Below are 15,594 nucleotides of genomic sequence, written 5' to 3' on the forward strand. Positions count from 1 at the left end.
TTGTGCTTGGCTGTTTTGATTAAAGACTTATTAAAGGTCTTTTTATTAGACAAGAGTCCCGTGCAAAGCTGTAATTAATATGTGCACATGTATGTGTTTTTTTCCTTTATTGAAGCAATGAATATAAGTGATTGGGGGCGGTTGGAAAACATCAGTAACTGGTTCCCTCTACATTAGAAAAATAACAATAATCAATTTCACAAGCTTCTAACAGCAGACTGGGTACCTTTTGGCTGCATGCTGGTACCCTGTGGGTCCAGGGAACAGCGTCACGATATATTTATCCAGGAAGATACTTTAAAAGCGTGGGACATGGCCTTCCTTTTCTAAGGCTGGATGTTTGATTAGCAGATTCACCATAACCTGAATTGTCTGTGTCATCTTGTTTGTGTACAGGAGCTCTGCAAATAGAGAACAGCGAGGAGTCAGACCAAGGCAAATATGAATGCGTTGCAACCAACACCGCAGGAACCCGCTACTCTGCCCCAGCTAACCTTTACGTTCGAGGTAAGAGCAGATTGCACCCAAGGGGGTCGCTCTCCTCCTGCCCCAAAGGCCCCATGGCTTTCAGTGAAGGAGGTTTATTCCGTTAGTGCCCTCATCACACTTTGTGGCTTGTGTGATGTGGCCTTTTTCTCAAAAAATGGCAAGATCTTTGATCTGCGTTGGCTTTGACTCACATTTCTGGAAATCTGCTCTTTATATAGTGTTATGTAAAATGCTGAAATATCAGCTGAATTGGAATTCCTTTCTCCCTTAAACTCCTTAACTTTATGTCATAGCAATTTTAATTGGGTGCTTAATCTTCTTAGTATAAACTAACATTTGGTGGAGTAGTATAAAACGAGTCATACTCTGATGAACCAGAGTTGCTCAGCTGTAGGTGAGCTGATATTTAGACCTCAGCTTTGGAATGTGTATCTTTAAAAACTGAACAGCTTTTTGGAGTTGTCCTAATCCATCTTATATGCATCAATGAGTGAGCCTCTGGCTATTAGTGGCTCACACTGGGAAACTGCTGGAAATCAGCTGCAATTCATGTAAAGCGATTTTTCTAATAGTTTTGCTATGTTGCCAATTTAAAATTGTTTTCAACATACCATAATAACTGGATCTTACACCAGGACAGTCACCTGCCAGTTTTCTTTCTTTACTTTAAAAGTGTTTGAATTAGCTTGGAGAGAAGCAAGGGCTAAATCCTCTGTACATTTTCTGTTAATTTCAGCAAGAAAATAACTGTGCTGCTTCATATGAAATTCTGTGTAACAAGAGCCACTGGTCAGGAACCCCTGGGAAACGTAGTTACAAATTTTCCCAATGAAAGAATGAAGATTCTTGTGCTGGTACAACCCATAGTTTGCTAGGAAGGTAGAACCAGATTTTATTTCCACGTATTAAATCAGCTGTCTAATAATAAAATCTCATCTTCATTTCTTCCTTCCTCTGTTTTCAAGAAAGAAAATACAATCTTAAAGCTGTGTATGTGTTGGTTAGTATGAAAAGAGGACATGAGAATGATTACGTCTTCACATGCTGTGTGTTTGCTTCTGGGGGTGGCTTCTGGCATTGTTTTCTTTGCTTCTTCTGGGGAACTGGGTTTTTATTTTGCAGCATAATTTGGATTATAAGAGTCTTTGGAAAACTGAAGTATCCAATTAAGCATATCCAGAAGATGAAGCTGTATCTATTCAGTGTAATCACTCATTTCACTCTCACAATGTAATTATGGATGGTTTTAAACTCCCTGTATTCCTGCAAGTTCATTTTTCAGGCATGCTGTACTAAAACTCATCCCAGATTGTCGCTTTGCACTCTGAGAGGAAGGATTCTAGTTACCAGGTTGGCTGTTGTTGCACGAGCTTGTGTGGATATCCAGCCGTTTTGCTGCAGTATTTGGGATGCTTTTGCTTCCTGTGACATGCTCAAACTCCTAAGGTTCTGTTTTCTGTAGAGGTATGGCTGAAAAAAGGCACAAGAGCTTCAAGAGGCAGAAAAACCTCTTACAACTTTCTGATTTCTTACAATTGAATGCGCTTTCTTTAGCAAGTGAATCCTGTAGGATTGAGGAGGGTACTGAATTTTACCCTTCGCTTGCTGCTCAGCAAGGTTTGTCTGTCCTGTTTGGGCTGGGTATGGCCCTTGGATGGTCTGCATGTATGAGAGGATCCTGATACTCACCAAAGAAAGTGTGCTTTTAGAAATGTGCTTTGCTTTTAACCACCGTTTTCTTACACATAAATTTTCACAGCAAGCCTTTTTGTTGTACATAATCTTTACAATGTCAGTCTCCAACCTGTGCTTATGTGTAAGAAAAAGGTGGTCTCAACCAAGCAAAGCCATTTTAAAGCACACTTTCATATGGTGAGTATCACCGATCCATCTATACCTGCAGACATTCTACAGGGCCATTACCAGCAAACAGGACAGGTACAAACCTATCATATTGTCACTATATTAATTAATGACTTCAACAAATAGTCAAACCAAGAATGGTATTTTATTTCTTTAACAAGCAAGGAAGAAAATTAACATATCTTACTTTCTCAGGTCTTGGTTATGCAGAATGAAAGAATCCCTTTTCTTTCTTCTTGTGAAAGTCCTATGGTGTTGTCATTAGATGGATCAGTGACTTCCAGTAGGGTCTTCAGAAGGTGCCTGCATCTTTACTAGAGAAGATATTAATTTGTGCTAAATTACAGTGGAAATTAAGTGTGTCGGCTGCACCACCACTGCCAGGTGGTTTCAGAATGATTGACCTCGTTGCAGTGAATGCCCAAGAAGTTGGCCACTTTCTCAGAAAGCGTGGCTGAGTACTGAGCAGCAGTGCCAATTCCACCCTGTGTAGTTCTGAGGACTCCTTGCGCTTGTTCTCACTTACAGTCTATTTTTTTTAGTAGTTCAAATGTTTGTTTGTCTCTTGACGCTTGGGGTTTATGTTTTTGATCATGTCCTCGCTTTCCTAGCCTCCCAGGTAATCCTTTGTGAGTGTGCTGTGTTTAGAAAGCACAGGCTCATTAGCATCTTTATCGTACTTTTCATGCTAACAAAGGAAGATACTGGGTGCTGAGAGGGAGTATCCAGGCACTGCTCAGGGCTTCTTATATCAATGAAAGAACAGGAGGAGGAAGGAGCAGGCTACGCCAGTGTCTTGTCTCTGTGAATCCTTCTGAGCCAGCGCTTGTGCACAGATGGACTTCATTAAAAGTTAAAACATTTCCACACCAGGGATTTGTAAAGGAAAATGGATGCATTTTCCTTGAAGCTATTATTTTCATCCTACTAAGTGTGCTGGAAAGCAACCCTCATAAAGCCTTCTGCTTCTCAACTGACAGGTCTGTCTGTTGCTGCAGCGCCAGGATGGGGCTGGGGACCAGCACTGGGAGCTGACTGCCTCCCACTGCTGCTCCTTAGCCCTCCATCCGTGGAGGGCTGCAGAAAACATCCAGACCACCAGAGGACCAAGAACCAGAGTGAAAGCAAAAGTGAGGAGCATGCCAGGGCAAGGTGGTATTCGGGGCAGAGCAAGAACTTCAGAGTGGGCACAGTGGCATATTCCTACCCTGTGCTTTCAGCATAAGTGCATTTGCTAGTGCTGGTCTAGATGAATGAACATTCATCAGTTTGTAGTCCATGGTTACATGTGCAATTATTAGATTTGGGACTTGATGGTGCTGCAGGGAGAAGGAAAGGGAGTAGAAACGTGTGGAAGATGTGACTCCTCTAATCCAGAGAGCCTGCTATCTAATTTAGCAGCAAAAATCCAAGAAGTTGATTCAAGGCATACAAGAAATTGATTTAAGAGTAGAAGGCGGATTGGATCAAATGTGGAGGAAAAAAAAAGGTGGTGTCATTTCATCATGCTCACTGGGAGTATAGTTTAATTGCACTGATTCACCTACACTATTGTTTCTTGATGAATACTTTTCACTCTTCATTTGCTTACAGCTTCAGGGACATCTGCACAGAGAGGAGCATTTTCAGCCATAAGCCTTGTCCTATGAAATGCCTATGAAGGTGGTGGCCAGCGTGGTTCTCCCCTTAAAAGAGGCACTGTTACTTGACTCTTTCCCCTGTATGAAAGGTTTTTTCTGCCCTTCTCTTTCTGTATACATGGCATTATTATTTTTCCTACTTCAGTGCAGCAGAAGAGGAGGACTGTGTATAATATCCTTATTAATGCACTGTGGAGTTCACAAGGTGTATTCCCCAGTGCTGCTTACAGCAGTAAGCAATGCAGATGCTATGAGAATAGTACTTATTGGAGCATCAGCTGCATACTTCCCATCAAATGAGAAATCTGCTGCACAGTTTTCACTTCTTAAGTGCTGCTTTTCAGACCTTCAAGTCAGAGTCCAGTGGGGCCAGTGCAGCGAGTTCCCTGGCCCACAACGCTACACATACTGTAGAAAAGCAAGCTTCACAGCCATTTTTAAAGAAAGGCCATTTAAAACTTAATTGTCTCCTCTGACCCCAAATGGCAAACTAGTAAAACAGACTGGCATAAATAGAAATGGTATTACTGTAGAAATCTGTGCTTTCTTGAGCTGCTTTTTGAAAGGTCGGGCTACTGTTTTGTGCAGCAGGGAAACTTGTTTGGAGTCCGAAGTTTCATTTGCCAAGTTCCGCTAAGGAGCGACCACCCAAAATGAAATGAGGGTTGTGGCTTTGTCCCCAGCAGCGACTCTTAGGCCTCAGCAGGGTTGCACGCGTGGGGACTTGGCGGTAGCTTCGGCTCAGACACGGAGGGAGCTCACCGAAATGGCTACTTGCGGCTATGTGATGCTTACTGCAGTGGGGATCTTGTGTAAATAATAATAATTCTGAATGACTGACACAGGCCTGGAGCAACAAGACTTGAAGCCTTTAAAAAAAAAAGGACATTTTCTGCTTATGTAATATTAAAACAGCTAAAATAGCAACAGCAGTCAAAGCTGGAGGATATGGCCAGGAGATGAGCAAAAGCTGAGGACAGTGGTCAAACAGTCAGTGACCAAAACTGAGGATGTCTGAAAAACGGCTAAATGATGGGGAATGGGTTTGTTTGCAACCCAGCTCTGTGCTCACTTCTGGCAATGTGCTCCGTTCAACCTGCCTCCCGTCAGGGTTGATGGGGGTGACGTTACTTGAGCAGAACGAGGCACTGCTGGTGCTTGAGGGCCTGGCAGCAGTCACAGACAGGCAGAGACTGGAGAGACTCACAAAGGAGATGCCTGGATGACAGAAAGCAGGAGTGGGCAGTTGAAGCAGACCAGGTGATCCAGGCTGTTGCTTTGGACAGATGTTTGCCCTGGACCATCAGGAGAAGCAAAGCCAGGCACGATAGAGGCCACAGCGTAACTGCCCCTCAGCAGATGATACATGGCTGAGGAGGGCTGTGGGTCTGAAGGGACGTGTTCTCCCTGGCTACACTCTGTGCAGTCCTGACCTGAAGGTAGTGCTGCCGTAGAGCAGTGCAACGGAGAGCAGTGACCCTTTGATGAAGAAAGTGTACTCCTTTTTAGGGGATTTCAGCTTTTTTAACTTCATTTTCTCTGCTCCCAGGTGCTGCTCTATGCTGAAGCTACCGCTGCAGCCAAAGTCAGACCACCTATAGTTTGGGCAGATGCACCTTGGCTTGTTGTAAGCGGGTTCATGGTGAAAGCAGCCAGCGGCACGGCCAGAGCTGTGCAGCGCTCAGCACCAGCAGGCATTTGCTGCTCAGTCAGCACAGTGGCTCATGCTGCTGTGACTGTGTGTACGCTCATACTGGAGCTGGCTGGCTTCAGAGCTGGAGAGGCACTCAGAGGCTTCTGCCAAGTTTTCTCTTCCCCATATATTGCTATGAATATTTTTGTCATATTTTCTCCTGGGGTGAAGGGAGTTCACTGTTAGTGTTTCTATGAGCGTTTTGCTGTGCCATAGTAGTTCTAATGATCACTGTTTAATAAGTAATTGTTCTTTCTCCTTCTGCTAGCACATTTAATCTAAAGATTTCAGTGTGCATTATAGAACTCAACTAAATAAGCTGAACAGTTTTATTCCTTGCGAAGTCCTCTGACGGATGAAAGTGCAGTGCGAGGCTCAAGTCTGATTATTTGTAAAATGACCTTTATGGAAAATAGGAGAGTGGCTGGTGGCTCAGTGCATGATAATGCAACACTGAAATGGACTTGGAAACCTATTTCCCCTGCCTCCCCACATGACCTGCATAGTCGTGTGCGGAACAATTAGGCCTGTGTATCTGTGCTGACTAAATGTCCATTCCCTCCCCTCCCCTATCCACTTGCACAAAGGGTTAGGAAATCCATCTCTGGTGCTCTGAGATTTTCTGCTTTTAATTGAATTCATGCATGCATGTGTGTGCACTATGAATGAGAAAGGATGATTGGGAGCCCTAAGCATCCTGTCTGTCTCTCTAGGATGGAATATACTCATCACTGTGGCATGAGAACATTGTTCATCGCATATAATGGGAGGTTGTCTTATTCTCATGTAATCTGGCGTAAAAAAGACAATCTGTCCTTTTGTTCCTCTATACCTCTAAAAGCTGTAACGGATGAAATTTGATTTATGTGGAGTCCTTGAGACACAAGATGTGCTTTTGGAGATAAGCAGGAACAGGTTCGTCCCCCTCTGGGTTTTTGTTAACCTCTGTGTCTTTTGGATTCCAGAGTGTCTGGGCTTGCCATTATATTAATGCCTTGCGTAACACCAGAGGGTTTTCAGCACAGGACAGATGCTGGCAGTTCCCAGCAGAATTGCAGAGCCAGTTGGGATAATGAACTTGTTGCTTTCAGGAAAGTATTAGCTTCCCACTCTGAAAAGCCTTAGAAATGTGTTCCTTTGTTTTGAGGTAGTGATCTAAACTCTCAGACCTGTGCATTCCTATCCTGACCACAGCCCCTTGCCTTGTTTCAGGGAGCTAATGCCCAAGAACACACAAAAGCAGAGCCTCCCATAAGCCCAAGCTCATTCTGCAACAAGCTGCTGTGCTCAGAGTGTTGCTACTGCTGCATAAGACAAGCGTGTCTGTGCAGGGTAAAAGCCAAATTGAATCAGCATGGGAATTTCTGCCTACAGAGCGCTGGAGCCATCTGACAGTCAGGACTGGCAGCCGCATCTCTGATACAGCCTCGCTCTTTGCCTCTTTGCTGTTTCAGCTTGGATCTCAAAAAGAGACCCAATTTTACCTTCTGGAGTTTGCTATCCTCTGGTGGCATTTCTGCTGTGACTTGACTTGCTTTGTCTTGCACATAGACTGGCACGTTCAAGTCAGCTGCCAGGCAGCTCAGGTTCATGGGAACACAGTAATGCGCCTACTGAGCCGTTGTGTTCTGCACAGGGGATGCTCTGGGTAACCCCAGCCTTAAATCCTCTGTCACTACGTGAGGGCAGATATTCTTTGCTGTCACTGCTCGGAGTCATTTGTTTTGTGAAAAAGCAGAAAACCTGTTGTTAAAACGTGCTTCTTAGCTTAGGAGCGACGTGGCTAGAGAACTGGAGATAAGGGAGAATGTGAATGGTATCTTTAAGGAGATGAAACTTTCAATTTACCATTTATCAGGTTTATCTCAGATAAAGCAGCAGCTGTTTAAGCATTAAGTAAAGGGAAAAGAGAGGGAACTTTCTGCCCAGGTGTTCCCTCTTGCCTTACAGCTGTTCCAAAATAGCCTGCTACTGGTTTCTATTCCCCATAAGACACTAATATAATGAGAGATTAAGAGATAATCCAGCAATTAGTGACAAATAACAGACCCCAGACTTGTTCCTGTTTGACAGACCAGAAAGTAATCTGTTTGAATTAGTGTGTTTCACATGTGTCTCCTCACCTTTCCAGCTCTAATCTGAAGTGTCAACATGTTGGGGAAGCCACTGCCAGAGCCTACTCCTGTCCACACTGATGCAGTGCGATCCCTGCTGGGCTCCCCAAAACAAAGCTCCGGGCCATCCACCAGCTGCAGGAGCACCCCTCTCGCTGCCTGGGGGTGAGCCAAGTGGCACCACAGCGAATCCCCTTGGTGTGGCTGGGGGCCATCAGCCTTTCCCAAGGGCAGGAAGAGGCTCTGCAGCTTCTGCAACAGAGGCAGGTGTTCCCATAGCTGTTTCATCATCATCCCCCAGTCTTACACCCTTCACCAGCCTCTTGCTGTTCAGTCACACAGTCCCAAGAGGTGCAGCAGGTTTGCTCACATTTGCATCAGTTCAAGTTTGTATGGACCTGTTGCAGCATCAGTGCTGCTTTGCAGAAATGCAGCCACTCATGGGTACGCCTGGTTTGCCAGAAGCACTGTCCTTCCCAGGCAAGGGCAGGAAACAAATCCTCCCTGTTGGGAAGAGCTGAGCAGAAAGCTGAACCCCTTACTCTTGCTGAGGCCATGCAGATGTGATACGCTCCATTGGATAAGGAAATAAAGTGGTGGCTTGGGAGCAGCAGTAAAGAGGTTTCCTCCCATCGCAGGTCTCGTGGGATTAAACGAGCCTCATGTTAATGTTTTGTGGACCAAGAGGTAAATCCTGTCTAAAGCGGGTCGCAGGAAACCTGGGCCTCCAGCCAGGACTGTCTGTTCTGAGGATGTCGGGGTGGAGGTTCTCGCAGGATGTGGCCCCCACTTATGGGCCAGTTAAGCTCCGAGTTGGCTGGTTCTTGTCCCCTGGTATCAGTTCAATTGAAGAAACGTAAACAACTGTTTTGCTGTTCTCCTGCAAGCTCCATTACACTTGGTAGGGCACTGTTGTAGCTGTTATTGGCAGTTTGTTGCCTGATCTGTACCATGTCAGTGTTGGTTAAAATCCTGTCCTCTAATCGCTGGAAATGGCTGACTGTACTGTTGCACCGTATAATGCCACATGCTGTTCTCTAATTTACAGTGTTTCTGCTGGAAAGCAAATTCCTCCCCCCACCTTCTCCTTCCCCCATCAAAAATGTGACTCATAAGCAGTCTTGAACTATGAAATCCACTTCTGTATTCTCTCAGCGAGGGTTCGATTACAGCTGATACACCACAGATCTGTAGCTGGAGTGAGGTCACTCCTGCTAAGAGAAATAAGATCTCCTTTGTCTATAAGGAAAATGCAACTAACCTTCTACTGTCTCTCCCGCAGGAACAAAAACTGGGACCTGCTCAATTCACTCTGCCTGTTTTTTGTCCTTCTGATTTCTTGTCCATCTCACTCGCAGCACAATGTACCAATAAGGCTCTTCCGAAACTGAGCCCAGATGAGACTGCGCATGTCTTTCACTTGCCTAATATCTCTCTGCTGCATTTAGCTCTTTGTTTGGAGAGGGGGAGCAGCTCTTCATGGTAGAAGATTTTCCATTCACCACTTGGAACATTTCTTTCGTACTTGATAAAATTCGGATCTACGTATACGCTCTTCCTAGCGTGTGGTCAATGGGTTTCAAGTGCCTTTGCCATCATCTTTATAGCTGGAGTGGGTGTGTGGGAGCATGTGTGTCCACGTGATGGTTGGAGTCCCTTGCTCTGTGCATGTGCGTGAGTGTTTTGCACATGTAAATGTGTCTGTGCTTCCAGCCTCTGGCCCAGCGCGGGGCTGCCCCTGAAGCACCCTCCATGTGAGTATGTGTCGGACGTGCGGTCCTCTCCACCCTGCCTCAAGGAGCGGCGAGCAGGTCAGGGAGGCAGAGGGGCCATCCCTGCTCCGGGCCAGAGCGGTGCGAGTACCGCACACTCTTGTCCGTGGCCTGGAGTGGTGTGTGTGTGCATGGTGGGAAGTCGTGGCTGACCTCTGTAGTCTTGTCTTGTCGTTTCAGTGGTGTGCGGACAGATGAAGCTTGGCCTGTTTTTACTCTCTGTGTTTTTCCTTGTCTTTTTTTATTCCCTCCTCATCTTCATCGCACTCTGCCATCAAACAAAACAAACTTTCATCTCTCAGATCAGCGAGAAGGTTGGTCCTTTTCACTTCTTATCCATCTACAGTACGCCACGTCAGATGAGACTTTTCCAGTAGGGAGAGGAGAGCCATTCCTGAAAGGGGAGGGGGTCCTACAGACTCTGGCTCCCTTCCGGGCACAGCCACAACGTGCCTGATGAAATCTGCTTACTGTTTGCTGTGACTCTGGTGATGGCGTTGATACTTTGCTTGCATGCCTTTGTTGCTTGAGATTTAAAATGCATAGAATATGTTTTGCATGCAAATACCAGCTAGAGCGGTTTTGTTCAAAGGTAGGGTGGGAAGAAATGCATGCTACTGTATGTGAGGTCCTTCTCTAACCCATTACTTGTGCTAGGTGCCAGTCTAATACCTCTAAACTGCTGCTGCTTTCCGGCCAGAGATCAAGAGCAGTCTTTGGTAGCAGGGATCTAAATGATCTCCAGTCCCCTCAAGAGCTGCTAGGAAGAGCGGGTTTCTCAGTTTCTCCTGTAGCTTTACAAGTTTTAACTTTCTCTAGAGACAACAAGCTTGCTTCTGATCTCAGCTGGAGCAGAACTTGGCGTGCCGCGCTCCCTTGCCACAGGGCAGCAGGCTGAGAGATGCAAGGCTCTCGTGCTGAGGTAGCTTCCCTGCTCCTTGCCAGTCTCCACTCTGGGGGTGCCCAGTTCTCCTTGCTTGGACATGGGGCCTTTGCTTGAGCAGGTCTGCCTCTTCGCTCTCCATGGAGCTGGGTCTTTCTCTTGCTGGCAGGAGAGCAGGGAGCTCTGGCAGTGGCCCCAGCCTTGCCTAGGGTGGCTCAGAGGGGCAGCATGCCCAGGAGCTGGTAGCCACTCAGCAAAAACTGCTTTGTGCCTTGCCCTGCTCTGTCCCGCACCCCTCAGAGAGCCAGAGGTGAATAAAGGACAGTAGTGAAAGGCAGCTTCAGCTTTTAAATTAAATCTAGCTCCAGACCTAGCTAGAGGCCCTACAGACTTCATGCTGAGGAAAGCTGCTTTTGGCAGAAATCCTGAGCTAGTTTCCAGAGGTGACTCCTTCAGCAAACAGGTACCGTGTGGGTCCGTCACTCCGCACACACTGGAGGAGAGGGACGCCTGCAGCGGTTCTCCACCCCAGCACTGCTCCCGGGTGGCAAAGGGGAGAGACCCTGGCTCCTCTCACACATGTCATCAGGCAGCTGCATGAGTTGATCTTATAATCAGCACTGGAACAAGCTTTAACAAGTTGTCATAGCAGTTGTTCCAGTACACTGACTTCGCTCTCGTTTCTCTCCCTGGAACGTGCTCTCATTTAGATTGTACTGAGGCACGGGGCCCTTGTTGCTTACCCTCTAAAAACAGATTAAAATTACCTCTGCCCAGGACAATAATGAAAAATGAGAACAAGGAGGAAAAGAGAAAAAATTAAAGCCAAGGCCCAAAGCCTCCCAGATTTCAGTGAATTTGGAGCACCGCTGTGATGGCTCAGGCCCCTCTGGAGAATAAACCTTTGACAGGGCACTTAAACGTTTTAGCCGCATGGTTTAGCCGAGGGGAGGCAGCCGAGAATGGATATAAGCCAGCAGGAGCGGATGATTTCTTATTCTTTGTGTCGACCCCTCCTTACTACCCCAGCAAAAATACCCGCGTACACAAATATTTAATGTGAAGCCAGAAATTAGTTTCTAAATATTCCAATGGGATTTGCTGTGCTTATAATTTGTTTGGCACTGATAATTACATCTTACATTTTTCCAGCTTTGCTTAAAACTGTGTACTGCTCACCCATGCATTTAATTATTGCTCTGTGACTGCTACAAGGTTATTTATTAATGAGTTATTTTATCTTGATACAGTGGATCTTTTCTCTTATTCCCCTCCTTAATGTTGTGTTATTTTCATCAGAGAAATTTCAGAGAGTGAATGCAAATTACATAGCTCCACAATCTTGCTCTCCCTTACTTTGCTATTAGTATGTCACTATGCTGAATGCTGATGTGTCTCCAGTGCTGCACCAGTGTAATGATATATCCTCTTTTATATGTGGTTGTCAGCGCAAATAATTAGACCTAAAAGTTATAGCTGAAATATAATCCAAAAATGGCAAGGCCCTGTTTTGGAAATTGTCTATAAAATGTCAGCACTCAAGGATGCATTGGGAGCATAAATAGTACAGCATTGTTTGAGCACAAGATTAGACTGTAAATGCATTTTTTCTGGTTCCAATTTTTCCTCTCCTGCTGTTGATTCTGTCAATAGATTGTGAGACTCCAGCAACTGCCTTTCCATTTGAAGTCCTTCCTTAAAATGATAGCGCTAGGGAGAGATGAAAGATGTCTACAGATGAGTAAACCATGCAGACCGATGATCATGTTTGAGGATATCTCCTGAATTCACTCCTTCTCAACTCTGAGGAGGTGCTTCCTGAGGAAGGCAGGAGTTTTGGGCAGGGTAGCAATGCGTCGAGGCGAGAATACACCGTGTGCACCAAGGATCCTCCAGGTTGCCTGGCTGGAGTAAGGAGACTGCTGCGGTGTCACCTTCTTAAAACCTGCCTCCGCATCACTCTACTACTCATCCCAGTCAGGAGGTTACAGGAGAACCCTCCGAACTTGCTTTTGCTGTGCTGGAGGCCAGGAAGGAGCAGGATAACCCAGGCACTGCTGGTCCATCTTCAGAGTGGGCAGGACTCCAGGCTGCTGCTCCTTCATGCAATGGAAAAGCAAACAGGAGCAGATGTCAGGACCATAGTGCAGGACCAGAGCAGCTGGGATTGACCTAGTGAGAAGTGGAGAAGCGTGCAGAGCACAGGCACAACTCTGTCGCCATGGGGCAGCACCTAGCAAGCTTGCAATGGGGGTGTCAGGAGGGGAGAATGGAGCCCAGAGTTAGGTGCCAGCTGGGCACAGTGGGACGGAAACCCAGAAGCAAGACCGGGCAAGTATAGTTCTCTGCAAGCCAGAGGGAGGGATGTTAGCATTGTCGTTTGCTTGTCTGTACTGTGGCCAAGGCAGCCAGCAGGAAAAGCAGTTTGGTTTCCCCTTCCCTAGCAGCACTGCACGGTTTTGGAAGCATGGGCAGTCCTCTTGGCACTGTTGTGTTTCCAGCAGAGCCCTGCTGTATGCCAGCAGCCTCTCAGCATGCGAGAGAGGGGCTAACAGCACCAGCCTGCAAGCCTGCAGCAGTCGTGCCCAGGACTCAGAGCCTACAACTGTTGCAGAGAACAGGGTCCCTGGTTCTCCAAGAGGGTGATGTTGCCCTCAGAGGGAACCTGAGACATTAGGAAACAGCGGCTCCCCTGGTGAAAGGAGACGAGCAATCGATTCATGCTCTTTGCTCTCAAGGCAAGGAATGTGCATGTTAATGCATGCTGAATTATTAACATTTCTCAGTCTCAACCTTTGTGGCTGTTGTGTTGCCTGCTCCCCACCCTTCTCCCCACAGTCCCCCCAGTGAGTGAGGATCCAGTCTCCAAGATGTCCTTTCTCGCTGTCCTCTGGGATCCAGGGCACAGGCTCAGGTTGCAGGGCACTGCTCACTGCTCAGGGGTTTCACTTCGCTTCCCAGGGAACACTCTCTACGGGCAGGTGTGCTGAATAGTGGAGCAGCACAGAGCCCTTACGATGCTTATTCTTGGGATGAATGACAATGAATCTCATTTTTGACAGTCTGCTGGTTTAACTAAACTTCTGAATTATACTATTGTCCATTGAAATCATTTTAATATTCACAGCAATTTTCCCTGTGCTGTTCTTGCAAAACCTCCAAACCACCTTCTCTGATCTTTATCCAAAAAGAAGATTAAAAAAAAATACTGCAAATTCTTGTCAAGAAGATTCTAATAAAAAGGGAAATTTCATTGCTGCAATAAATGAAGAACAACAAAATTTTCTGGACCACTTAAGGTAGCATCATGGGCTGTGCTAGCCCATGTGATTTGACTTGTAAATTGGACAGAAATTGTAAGAACGCTGCTTTTAAGGAGTTATACTGATTTAAATTATTACCAGACTCTTGTGCTAGAAAAGCAAGTGACTTAAATCGCTGGCTTGAGCCTGAGGAATGTGTTGATGGTGCTCTGCAAGCTGCTGTGAGAGCTCTGCCAGCTCTCGCTAATGCTAACTGACAGCATCTCCCCTTCTCCCTCCATACTGACTGGGACAAGAAGCTGCCAATTATCCCCCAGGAGGATGGGAGGCTGATGGAGGCTGTCCCTTCCTTTGCAGGTGCTCTGGCCAGAGTATCTTCTGGGCCAGATCTCTCACCGAAGGCATTGCCCTGACCCCCTCCTGCCTCCCCTGTTGAGAGCTAACCCGGTACACATCGCATCCGTTCTTAGCAGCTGCAGTGCCTTGGGCACCGCTGCTCTCCCGTGCAGGGCAACAAGCCCACCTTAGCAGCTCTGCCTGTGTGCTAACGAGAGGAGGCCAGCTCAGTCAGTCTGAGTTGAAAAAATATCCTGCAGAGGCCTGTTTAACCACTCATCTGTTGCCAGGCTTGAAAGCTGAGGCCACACACAGCTTCCTGGCATGCTACAGGCTGCGATATGCAGGAGGTACGGCCTGTGTTGAGGTCGGTGATGCTGCCCACCCTTTCGTAGGGTTTGATCTGCGGAAGAGTCTTCCTTGCCATTCATCCTTTCTGTACGCACACAAACACACCATCCACCTCTGCTGCTCCCCTGTGGGTAGGACAGGAGAGAGCCACTTCCGAAGTGTCTCAGCCCTTCCCTTCTCCCCACAGGGTGCTTCTGAGAGAGCCTCAAGCCCCTTTGAAGTGCATCTCCCAGGACATGGTGGGCTGCTGGCTTCCCAGCAGGAGGGGAGAAGTGGCTGCAGTGCCCACGGATGCACTGAGAGGTGGCGGGGGGAGAGATGCAGCACTGATGGGGCTTGGCGTGGCCCCAGAACCACCTAGAGAGCAGCGCTTGACAAGGGCACTCAGCGTGGGGCGCAGGGGAGCCTACAGCAGGCTGTGCTGTCTCTGGTCTCACAGGGCTGGGAGTCAAAATCTGTTCGTGCATGCTGGGCTCTGACCTTCCTGCATGGTCTCTTGTGTTCCCATGTCCTTGTAGGTGAGTTACTGTGCTCCTTCCCTCTCTGACTCTGTAGTGGCCTCTGGTGCCTGCCAGCCTGTGTGCCTGGTGCATGTGCGTGAGTGCTTTGTGGACGCCTATGGGTTTATTCTCAGAAGTTTGCTCTTTTTTATTTTAATACAGTGTGGATGGGTGGGTTTGGTCCTTGGATGGGGTTGGAATTTGCACAGCTTCTACCTGAAATAATTCGACACCATGTGCATTGGAAAACAAAACCTGACTCTTAATGAATGGTGCTGGGGTGCTTTGGTTGAAAATACACACCATCATGTTAAACCATTGCCATGTCCATCAGGTTCTCATGACTGTGTAGCGCTTGAGTACACTTTCAGTTCTGTCGCGTTTGGGGAGCGCTGCCCGGTCAGTCAGGTGTCACTGGCTATCGCTCATGTAGCTATTGATTTGAGATTTAATAATTGATTAAAAGAAGCAACCAGCAAGACTTTGGATTTAGACATTAGGAAAAGAAAAAAAGCATTGCAAGTTATCCTTCCCCCGGCTGGTAAGGAGCTAATGAGCCCTATTTTGTCACCAAGACAATGTGTAGTACACACACGATGTTGACAGTATTGTCTAATTTATCACGAAGTCTTAGCTCTGTTGTACATGCTAGCGTGGGGGCTTCCATGTTCAGTCTCTATCTGCAAGCCT

At 46.8% G+C, this 15,594-nt stretch overlaps 1 protein-coding gene across 17 annotated transcripts in view; it reads left to right on the plus strand.

Moving 5' to 3' along the window:
• Window positions 1-15,594, plus strand: part of PTPRF (protein tyrosine phosphatase receptor type F) — a 394,608-nt gene that overhangs the window by 299,086 nt on the left and 79,928 nt on the right. For all 17 annotated transcript variants that reach the window (XM_069862928.1, XM_069862935.1, XM_069862941.1 and 14 more), the window contains one exon: window positions 397-507. In XM_069862928.1, coding sequence (XP_069719029.1) covers window positions 397-507 — 111 coding nt within the window. The remainder of the gene's footprint in view (window positions 1-396; window positions 508-15,594) is intronic.

Source organism: Phaenicophaeus curvirostris, chromosome 8 (assembly GCF_032191515.1).
Source record: "Phaenicophaeus curvirostris isolate KB17595 chromosome 8, BPBGC_Pcur_1.0, whole genome shotgun sequence".
In the NCBI taxonomy this organism is placed as follows: Eukaryota; Metazoa; Chordata; class Aves; order Cuculiformes; family Cuculidae; genus Phaenicophaeus; species Phaenicophaeus curvirostris.